Source organism: Balaenoptera borealis, assembly GCF_965194805.1.
Source record: "Balaenoptera borealis genome assembly, chromosome: 19".
In the NCBI taxonomy this organism is placed as follows: domain Eukaryota; kingdom Metazoa; phylum Chordata; class Mammalia; order Artiodactyla; family Balaenopteridae; genus Balaenoptera; species Balaenoptera borealis.
Window position 1 is genome coordinate 53,280,944 of NC_138878.1, and position 11,566 is coordinate 53,292,509.

Below are 11,566 nucleotides of genomic sequence, written 5' to 3' on the forward strand. Positions count from 1 at the left end.
TACACACAGAAAAAGAAATGGGTCTTAGCCAGTGTGGTAGACATTACTAATGTCTCACCATTATCCAGTTTTTCAAGTATCCAGTCTTCCTCTCCTTTTGGGCATGTAGAAGATGACATTTTCCAGCCCCCTGAAGTTAGGCAGGGCCATAAACTGGTTTTGACCAATAGAAATATGAGCTGAGGTGATGTGTGCCACTTCAGTCTGAGGCACTGGAAAGACCACATAATTCTCTAATCTTTCTATTGCTGATGTGGTGGCCAAGGAGGCTGTGTGTTTCAGATGGTACAGCTACAGGATGGTGGAGTCTCCTTTAGTCTGGGACCCTGCCTATGCTGATGCATAATGAGCAAAAAATAAAAAGTTATTTTGTAAACCACTGAGATTTGGGGGTTGTTTGCTACCACAGCATAACAACCTGTCCTAACTAATACGCTAATTCAGCTATACTCTGACTAAATAAAAATTCAGACTTGGGGCCTTGGTCAATATAAGAAAGAATAATTTTTAAAAAGTCAGAGGAAGCTTCAGAAATAACAGAGCAGAGCTGTGCATTTCCAACTCTATACATCTCAAAGGGATTTTTCACAAACCCACAATGTGAAACAAAAAGCCCTCAAAAGGCAGATTATGAGTTATGGGACAAGTTCTTGACCCAGCAAAATCATGCTCCTTTAGATCCCTATCATCAAATCTTTGTACAAATCCTTCTAAGCAAAGTTCAGCCATCTACACAACACCCAGTGAAGCTTGTAGTTACATCCCTGGATTTTCCCTGTCTCTAAATTGACATTCTTATTCTTCAGAGGGCATGGATCCCACATCACACAAGGCTTGTGCCGGGGGAGTAGGAGAACTTGACAGCTCACGAGAAGTAGATATATATAGGTATCTTCACCTTAACATTAGTAATCTATTCCTGAAAAAGCAATCATTCTGAGTAAAAACTCTAACCAGGAGCCTCTTTCCCAATATTTAAAATGTGAAAAATATAATGAGTCACATTTTAACACAAAGCCCCCAAATAATTTCCTAAACATAATTAAACACAAGAAACACCTACATATAAATAATAAACTATTGTATTAAGATGAAAATTTCTGGGACTTCCCTGGTTGTGCAGTGGTTAAGAATCTGCCTGCCAATGCGGGGGACACGGGTTTGAACCCTGGTCTGGGAAGATCCCACATGCCACGGAGCAACTAAGTCTGTGCACCACAACTACTGAGCCTGCGCTCTAGAGCCCGTGAGCCACAACTACTGAGTCCGCGTGCCACAACTACTGAAGCCCGCAAGGCTAGAGCCCATGCTTCACAACAAGAGAAGCCACCGCAATGAGAGGCCTACACGCCGCAACGAAGAGTAGCCCCCGCTTGCCCCTACTACAGAAAGCCCACACGCAGGAGACCCAACGCAGCTAAAAAGAAAAAAAAGATGAAAATTTCTTAAAACATCACTTCCTGATCACCAGTTATTATAGTTATTAATAACTAGTTGCTTTGTGTGCATTAACATGGCCTCCTTAACACCATGAACATCTGCACATCCCTTTTGTTGACAGGCCAATCTATACATTTGTCAAAATATTTACATGACTCTGATATTTAAGTGAATTTCTGATTTAACTTGAAACTTTTCCTATATGTCATATTTTTAAATGTTGTATTGAGCTTTATGGATGTAAACATAAATTTTTCCAGTCTAAACATCAACCCAGAATCAATACACTGAGAGGTATGTACATTCTCAGGCAATGTTCAAGATTCTGAGTCAGACAATAGCATATTAAATAAATGAAAGATTTCTATAAAACAGCAATTCTGAGTACTCACAAATTTAGTGGTAATGAAGTAGTTAATAACATAGAAAATGTTCAAGATCTGGTTAGATTACAAAACAACTGGGCATCATGTGGTCTTATTTGTAAAATACATGTATTTATTAACATAGACAATATAGACAGACAGATCAGACTGAACATATCTGGGAAGTTTTATCCTTAAAGATTACTTTGGTTATTTCTGGGTTGTGATCTTCAATTTTCTTAGTTTTGCTTAAGTGTAGTTTTTCATTAACCACGCATTAATTTTTAAATGCGTATTTTAAAGTTCTGTTAAGTATAAGCTACTCCCAAACGGCAGATGAAAAAGGAAATACTTTCTTTTTTTTAAACAATCTTCCTTTGAACATGAAATAATAGCTCAGGATATTCTAAAAACAGTTCTTTTTCACAGAATGGCTTTTGTTGTTTTTGCTTCCTCAGCTCCCAATTGTTGCAAACTTCTTGATTTGGTAACTACATTTATGTGTGCTGGAGACCTGCCTGGAAAAGAACTAAAAGTCATTCAGACCAAGTCCTGTGTATAAGTGATGCTTCCTTTCAGCTCTTCTTGCCAGATAGGTTTATTATGTTTCTGCACCTGCCCTATTTGCCTCAGTGTTCTCTGAACAGCTATAGAATCATCTTGCTCCATTGGTCATACTTTGTATTTCTTTTTAACACTTTTTTTTTTAAAGACTTTTTTGATGTGGACCATTTTTAAAGTCTTTATTGAATTTGTTACAATATTGCTTCTGTTTTATGTTTTGGTTTTTTTGGCCATGAGGCATGTGGGATCTTAGCTCTTCAACCAGGGATCGAACCTGTACCCCCCCCCCCGGCATTGGAAGGCGAAGTCTTAACCACTGGACTGCCAGGGAAGTCCCAATCCTTTGGATTTCTGATGATTAGAATGAAAATTGCAGGAAATATAGGTGACTCAGTTCACCTCCATAGAGTTCTTATGGGATCAGTTTGACTTAGATATGATATGACATGACAATGACTGCTCTGGTCATACAAATATCTTCCTCTTATGAACTCTCATAGCATACTATCAGGGTAAACGAGTGCCCTTTTTCATCCTTTACTTTGGACATTCGTATACAAGTTTTATCTCCCCCATTACATTATTTGTAATTTAAAAATAGAGATTCTCACTTTTTAAAAGTACTTTGTCTCCCTGAGTTCTAGATTAGGATTTTGCATATTTGCAAATTCTTAATAAATGTCTAATGCCTGACCCAAAGGAATTCATTATAAAAATACGTGAAGTTGTATGCACAAGAGTACTTTTGGGACAATTTCACAATTAAAATATAGAAATATAAATGCTCTTTAGTAGGCAGTAAAGCTAATAAATTAAGGTGCATCTCGATAATGAAATACTACATAGTGACTTTAAAATATAATTGCTACACAGTCAAGGCATTATTAAATGAGGCAGGGAGGTTACAGAATTTATATGAGATACCACTCTATAAAATCCCACAGAAAAATACTTGAAATATATCCATCAAATATTAAGAATATTTACCTTTAGATGAATTACATTTTTAGCAAAATTTCTAGATTTTTGCATTAAGCTTATATATTTCATAATAAAAGACATAACAGTACTTTCCATTTAAACAAAAATAAATAACTTGAGTTGTAGCTGACATTTATTTTCCTGGCAGCAGAAAAATTATGAGCAATCGAGCCAATGTCTATAACACAAGTGGGGACAAAAAAGGAAATTAGTATGATTGAAACAAATTACAACTAAAAGTCCTTTAACATATTCTCTGGTGCACTGAAATAGCTTCATTGTCAAAAACATCCTGTGAATGACCAATTTTCAAGACAGTGCAATTTCCAGTTTAAGTGAGACAGTGAACACACAGCAGAATGCATGGTGTCAGATATGTAGCCAGTTTCTTCTCCATTCAATTACCCATTAAAAAATTTGGGGATGGGATCTTTGCAAAATTTGAGTACTTTTTTATTCATCATTTTCAGAGTTGTATCATTACAGTATTTTCCTTGTTCTGGTTAACTCTCTGTAAGCATATGTTTATTAGCTGAATAATATTCCATCATATGAACGTAGTATGTGATGGAAACTTCCTCTTCTAACTCCCTGTTGTTGGCACAAATTTTGGACAACATCTCAAAGGCTATTATTACCGGGCATTACTGTCTTTGATTGCAGTTCTAAATTTTTAAGGGTCATGAATCTCTTTGAAAATCTTATGAAATCATAAACCTTCTTTCAAGAAAAAAATCAAATAAATAAGTATCTGCAAGGACTTCCCCGGTGGTCCAGTGGCTGAGACTCTGTGCTCCCAATGCAGGAGGTCCAGGTTCAATCCCTGGTCCGGGAGCTAGATCCTGAATGCATGCCGCAACTAAGAGTTCACATACCACAACTAAGAGGCCCGAATGGCATAACTAAGATGCCACAACTATGAGCCTGCAAGCCGCGGTGAGCACTCTGCGTGCCGCAACTAAGACCCAGCGCAGCCAAAATAAATAAATAAGTATTAAAAAAAAAAGTATCTGCAAAAACTGCATAAAATTTCATGGCGTCTGCAGAGCCCTGAAGTCTAAGGGTGGGAGCCTGGACCTTCTTTAAAAACCCTGCTGTAACCACTTATTTACAAACACCAAGTACTATTAGCTAATATTCTTTTTTTTGTTTTTTTCATAACTTATCAAAAGAACAACATGGATTTGGCCGGAAACAAATTTAAGACACAAAACCCAAAATGCCCCATATCAAATTAGATCTGGTTACTGAAACAAAGTTTTATCCCAGATTTGTGAATCTAGACTTCTGAGATAGGTCCCAATCACATTCTTACTCCTAAAAGCCAGAACAGCAGAAGGCCTTGTTCATCAACCCAGACTGTGAAAATCAAAAATATTAATAACAAGTGTTACATGAGCCAGGGTATCTGTGTACAATTATGCAGGGGCCATTACTCATGAATCAACAAATCACAACCCTCCAAAAGATGTAGATCTACGCCAACAGAACCCTTTGCTGCATAAATGATATAAAGGAGAAACAGAATAATTTGACAATAAAAAAGGAACATCAGGAAACTAGCTGTACTAGACATCAAAATGTACTGTAAAGTCTCTATAATTAAAACAGTATGGTAGTAGTGCATAAATAGACAAACCAACCAGTGGAACAGAACAGAAGGCCTAGAAATAGAACCAAGTATCAATATATATGGACATTTAGTATATGATAGAGATGGCATTTCAAATCAGTGGGGCAAAGATAAAATTCTTAATAAATGGTGCTGGGAAAACTGGATAGCCATTTAGAAAATATAAAATTAAATCCATACCCCATTCCATACACAAAATTAAACTCCAAATGGATCAGGGTGCTAGATGTAAAAGATGAAACCATACAGTTATTAGAAGATAACACATGTAAATTCCCCTTTAATCCTGAGATTTAGAAAGGCTTTCTAAATCCAGAAGCAATAAAGGAAAACATTGGTAATTTGACTACATAAAAATAAAAATATTCAACGACAAAGAACACCATAAACAAAGTAAAAAGACAACTGTCAAACTGGAAGAAAATACTTGCACCATACATCACAGATGAGGAACTAATATTCCTAGTGTGTAAAGAATTCTTAAACATTGTGACAAAGCACCAGAAAAACCAAAACCAAAAAAAGAACAAACAACAAACAAAAAAACCCCGTGAAAGTAAATAGGAAAAAGAGATGGACAATTCACACACACAAAAGATGTAAAAAAGGCCCTTAAGGATATGTATGAAAAGATGTCTATCAACATAGTACTGCAAGTCCTAGCCAGAGCAGTTGGGCAAGAAAAAGAAATAAAAGGCATCCAAATTGGAAAGGAAGAAGTAAACTTATCTCTGTTCACAGATGACATAATCTTATATATAGAAAACCCTAGAGATTACACACACACACACACACACACACACACACACACACACCATTAGAACAAAAAAATGAATTCAGCAAAGTTGCAGGATACAAAATCAACACACAAAAATCAGTTGCATTTCTATATAGACTAACAATGAACAATCAGAAAAGAAAATTAAAAAAAACAAATCCATTTATGATAGTATCAAAAAAACAAAATACTTAGGAATAAACTTAACTAAGGAAGCAAAAGACTTATACATTGATAACTACAAAGATTGCTGAAAGAAATGAAAGAAGACATAAATGGAAAGATATCCTGTGTTCAAGACTTGGAATACTTAATATTGTTAAGATGCTGCTATGGACTTAGAATTGTGTGTGTCCTCCCTGCCCCATTCATATGTTGGAAGCCCTAACCCCTAATGTCACTGTATTTGGAGATAGGGCCGTTATGGAAGTAATTGCATTTAAATGACGTCATAAGGGTGGGGGCCTGATATGATAGCAGTAGTGTCCCTATAAGAAGAGACACCAGAGAGCTCACTCTCTCTGCCATGCGAGGACTCAGTGAGAAGGTGGCACCTTGATCTCTGACTTCCAACCTCCATAATTGTTAGAAAATAAATTTCTGTTGTTTAAGCCACGCAGTCTATGGTATTTTGTTATGGAAGCTTGAGCTGACGAAGACAGATGGCAATACTACCTAAAGTAACATACAGATTCAATGCGATCCTTATGAAAACCCCAATGATTTTTTTGAAGAAATAGAAAAATCCATCCTAAAATTCACACGGAATCTCAAGGGACCCCAAATAGCCAAAACAATCTTACTCTCACACTTCTTGATTTCAAAACTTACTACAAAACTTACCAAAGATGGTAATCAAAACAGTGTGGTACTGCCAAAAAGACAGATATCTAGACCAATGAAATAGAATAGAAATCCTCACATATATGGTCAAATAATTTTCAGCAATGGAGTCAAGACCATTTGATAGGGGAAAGGACAGTCTTTTCAACAAATGGTGTTGGGAAAACTGGATATCCACATGCAAAAGAATAAAGTTGGACCTGTACCTAATACTACATTAAAAAATTAACTCAGGGCTTCCCTGGTGGCGCGGTGGTTGAGAGTCCGCCTGCCAATGCAGGGGACACGGGTTCAAGCCCTGGTCCGGGAAGGTCCCGCATGCCATGGAGCAGCTGGGCCCAGGCGCTGCAGCTGCTGAGCCTGCGCTCTGGAGCCCGTGGGCCACAGCTGCTGAGCCCGGGTGCCACGGCTGCTGGGGCCCGTGTGCCTAGAGCCCGTGCTGGGCAACGGGGGAGGCCACTGCAATGAGAGGTCCGCGCACCGCAACGAAGCTCGCCGCAACCAGAGAAAAGCCCGGGCGCAGCAACGAAGACCCAACACAGCCAAAAATAAAACAAATAAAATAAAAATAAATAAATTAAAAAAAAAAATTAACTCAACATGGATCAAAGATCTAAACATAAGAGCTAAAACTATAAAACTCTTAGAAGAAAACGTAGGGAAAAATCTTCATAACACTAGATTTAGCAATTATTTCTTGGATATGACAACGAAAGCACAGGCAACAAAAGAAAAAACGTGTTGTAGACTTCATCAAAATAAAAAACTTTTGTGCATCAAAGGATACCGTCAACAGAGTGAAAATACAATCCATGGGATGGGAATATTTGCAAATCATATGTTTGATAAGGGATTAATATTCAGAATATATAAAGAACTCCTAGAACACAACAACAAAAAACAAACAAACCCCGGTGGCCTCGTGGTTAGGATTCCAGGCTTTCACTGCCATGGCCCGGGTTCAATCCCTGGTCAGGGAACTGAGATCCTGCATGCTGCACAGCGCAGCCAAAGGACATTTCTCCAAAGATACACAAATGGCCAACAAACAACGTGAAAAGATTTCCTACATCACTAATAATTAAAGGAATGCAAATCAAAACCATAATGAGATACCACTTCACACTCATTAGGATGGCTAGTATAAAAAAAGCAGAAAATAACAAGCATTGGCAAGGATGTAGAGAAGTCAGAACCCTTGTGCACTGCCAGTGGGAATGTAAAATAGTGCAGCTGTTGTAGAAAATGGGATGGTGATTCCTCAAAAAATTAAACATACCATGTGATCCAGCAATTCAACTCCTGGATATATACTCCAAAGAAGTGAAAGCAGGGACCTGAACAGATATTTGTAAACCCATGTTCAGAGCAGCATTATTCACAATAGCGAAAAGGTGTTAGCAACCCAACTGCCCACTGATAAATCAATAAACAGAATGTGGTATATATGTACAATGGAAAATTATTCAGACTTAAAAAGGAAGGAAACTCTGACATATGCTACAACATGGATGAATCCTGAAGATATTACACTCAGTGAAATAAGTCAGTCATAAAAGGTCAAACACTGTATGATTCCACTTATGTGAGGTACCTAGAATATTCTAATTCATAGAGATAAAAAGCAGAATGGTGGTTTCCAGGGGCTGGAGGAAGGGGCGAAGGGAATTATTGTTTGATGGGTACAGAGTTTCGGTTTTTGAAGATGAAAAAAGTTCTGGAGATGAATGGTGGTGATGGCTGCACAATGCAAATGGAGTTAATGTTACTGAACAGCATAATTAAAATGGTAAATTTTATGTTATGTATATTTAACCATAAAAACCCCCAACAAACTGAGATTGGTTGGCTACCTACAATGGGTGATTGGGAACAGTGTGGAAAGAATGGGGGAATGGAATTGGGAGAGAAGGAATGATGGAGGAGTAACTGAGTAGATCCTCTGGTCTAATTCTAACTTTCAGAACCATGTTAATGTTTCACATACTCAAAAAATAATTAAAATCAACCAGGATGTGTGTTTGGGAACCCCAAATAAAATACAAACAGTAACAAATGAACCTATGTATATTACAAATGAGTAACATTACCATACAGATGGGTGTAGGGAAAACTGTATTTTTATTTATTTTATTTTTTTTGGGGGGGTACTGTATTTTTACTATGAACTGTAAGACTAAGTACAAAAAGAACTGTATGGGGTTTGGGGATATGTGTTAGAACTACTTTCTACTCAAGACTGAGCAAATAAATAAATATATTGTGGTTAATGAGAGCCGAGTTTTTCACTGTCAGAGAAGGGAGTTACAGAAAAGGAAATGGAGATGGCTAGAAGAAGCCCTGTGGTATTGAACTGGAATTGGAGATATCATATGAAATCATGGATTACCTGTATAGGTATACATACAGATAGATACAGATGTGTGGGTACAGTTGCATATATTTCATATCTGAGAAAGTCAAGAAGCAAAGACATCCCAGTAGCAATAAGCACATCTAATCTTGGTTTCTAAATATAATTTTCTAATAAAAGGAGCCAGTGATCCCTGGGAAATTTGCTGATTCCAGGACTAGGGCTGGGAAAGTACAGTGTCAACCTGGAACATCCTGCGGTGCAGGAAAATAAGGAAGTACTTAAAAAAAAATAAATAAAGGGGATACGTTGAAAGGATACAGGAGCCAATCCAAAGGGTTTCCCAGTGGCCAAATATGGGACAATTCGAGCAATAAAATAGTGATAGTAATGGATTATAACCTATAGTATTAAAAAAATCCAGACTATACTTATGTAAGTTAGTAAATAAATTAAATGGGGAGAAGGAAAATCTATTTGTAACAGAATTATAATTAATAAATGTAGAAGGAATAACAATCCGGAAAAAAAAAAATCACCGTTTGGCAAATACCTGGTAATAAATTTTCAGGCAGGGATTATCAATGGATGTAGTAGGTGGAAGTAGGATGAAAAACAGCATAATTTTATAGACCTAAAGTATTTCTCCATGAGACACATTAATTATAATGGAAAGAGTGACTTTGCGGTGGAGAAACCTGGCAAATAAAGTTAACACCACCAATAATGAGACAAATTAATCTCATGTGTCTCCTGATAAGATGCACTGAGAATACATCACTTTTGGGGTAGTCTTGCCTCAACTGCATAATCTGAATTTAATTATGAGGAAGTATCAGACAACCTCAAATTGAGGAACATTCTACATTGCAGAATTTACAAAATAAATGGCCAGTTCACCTCAAGAGTGTCAAGGTCATGAAAGACACAGAAAGATTGAGTAACCGTGCCAGATAAAAGAAGACTAAGGAGAGTTACCAACTTAACTGCAACATATGATCCTTGTCCAGAAACAGGACACTAAGGGACACTGATGAAATTTGAATAAGGTTTGTAGATTGGTTATTTATCAGCGTTAATCTTCTGGCTTTGATAGAGAAGCTGGGTTAAGAGTATTTGGGAATTCTATTTTTGCAACAGTTTTAAGTCTAAAGCTAATTCAAAATGAAAAGTTTAAAAACATTTAGATTAACGTTAGGTGTGTAGGGAGTATGGAAGGTATGGGCCTTTCAGTTCACCTCCACAGCACTCAGTAATTCACTCCAATGGCAAATACTGGACACCAGTTCACTTGAGGGTGGGTGGTGGTGTGTGTCTTTGTTAGGCAAGAAGTTTCAGGAGAAGGAAAGAAAAGCACGTGTTAAAAAAAAAAAAAAAAAAAAAGCCCAAAATGGGGTCATGTGCCCCCATAACAGCAAACAAGACAACTCCAGTTTCAATCTCTCTCAAGAAAATGTGCTCCTAAATAAAAACTCAACAAAGAAACAAAAAGAAAATGTGCTCTTTAAACAGTCAATCTGAAATTTCCTGATTAGCACTAGTGAGGTAATCTGCATGATAAGACCCCTGCCATTCCCTTCCCCTAAAAGATGTCCCGGCCTAAAACAATCCTTTCTTTTCTTTTGCTAATAACTTCCTTGCACCACTTTCCTACTGCCTATAAAAATCTTCCATTTTGTACAACTCCTTGGAGTATCTCTCTACTTGGTAGATGGGATGCTGCCTGATTCATGAATTGTTGAATAAAGCCAATTAATCTTCACATTTGGCTGAATTTTGTTTTTTTAACACACATCACGAAAAATAACACGGGTTTCAGGGAAAGAAGAAAAACATGCACGGAGAACTTGGCTTTTGGATGTTCAATAATAATTCTTTCCTTCTCCTCTCAATACGTCTCTTGGAGAAGAGTCAAGGAAAAGCAATCATAAGGGACCAGCGCATTTTAAAGACCTTTAATAGGTCTGCTGTTAATTCTTTCCTTCTCCTCTCAATACGTCTCTTGGAGAAGAGTCAAGGAAAAGCAATCATAAGGGACCAGCGCATTTTTAAAGGGTCATCGCCCGACCCTCCCACACTGGGGAGGGAGAGCAGAGAAGACTGGACATCATGCCCAATCTCGGTGTTACAGGGAAAGGCTGAGGTTATCACTGTCCAGGGCCATAATCTGTCAGAGCACTGGAGTCACAGGCACCTCACACCCACACACTTGGTGCTGAGCAAATGGTCAGTGTCACACAAACACAAACACATATCCACTCTTAGAACACACAATGAAACACGATCATAGACACCTCCACAGCCTTATACACAGCCACAATCTCACACCCACTAAGGCACACACAGTCGCACAATCTACTCACCACCATGACACACAAAGACACATTCAGAATCGTGTATTGTTAGCCCGCTCGCGCCAGCGCGCAAAAACCCAAGGCTCTCTGGACACGCCCTGTCCCCGCCCCGGACTCCCAGACCCCTCACCTTCTGCCTCCCCGTGGTCGCGTCCGGGGCCCTGCGGAGCTAACGACCTCGCCACGACGTCAAGAGAGACGTAACGCTGGGCCGCTGTGGACTCTGGGAAATGTAGTCCAAAGCCAGACCAGCTA

At 38.1% G+C, this 11,566-nt stretch overlaps 1 protein-coding gene across 7 annotated transcripts in view; it reads right to left on the minus strand.

Moving 5' to 3' along the window:
- Window positions 1–11,566, minus strand: part of ZNF565 (zinc finger protein 565) — a 32,501-nt gene that overhangs the window by 20,653 nt on the left and 282 nt on the right. Inside the window, exon 1 of one of the 7 annotated variants that reach the window (XM_082367366.1) lies at window positions 11,442–11,533. The exons of 4 other annotated variants lie outside the window; for them this stretch is intronic. Coding sequence is in view for 1 of the 3 variants with exons in the window: in XM_082367364.1 (XP_082223490.1) it covers window positions 59–227 (169 nt within the window). In the remaining 2 variants the exon portion in view is untranslated. Of the gene's footprint in view, window positions 1–58; window positions 7,142–11,441; window positions 11,534–11,566 lie in introns of those variants that run through there. 2 more of the 7 variants (XM_082367365.1, XM_082367364.1) reach the window with 2 other exon arrangements.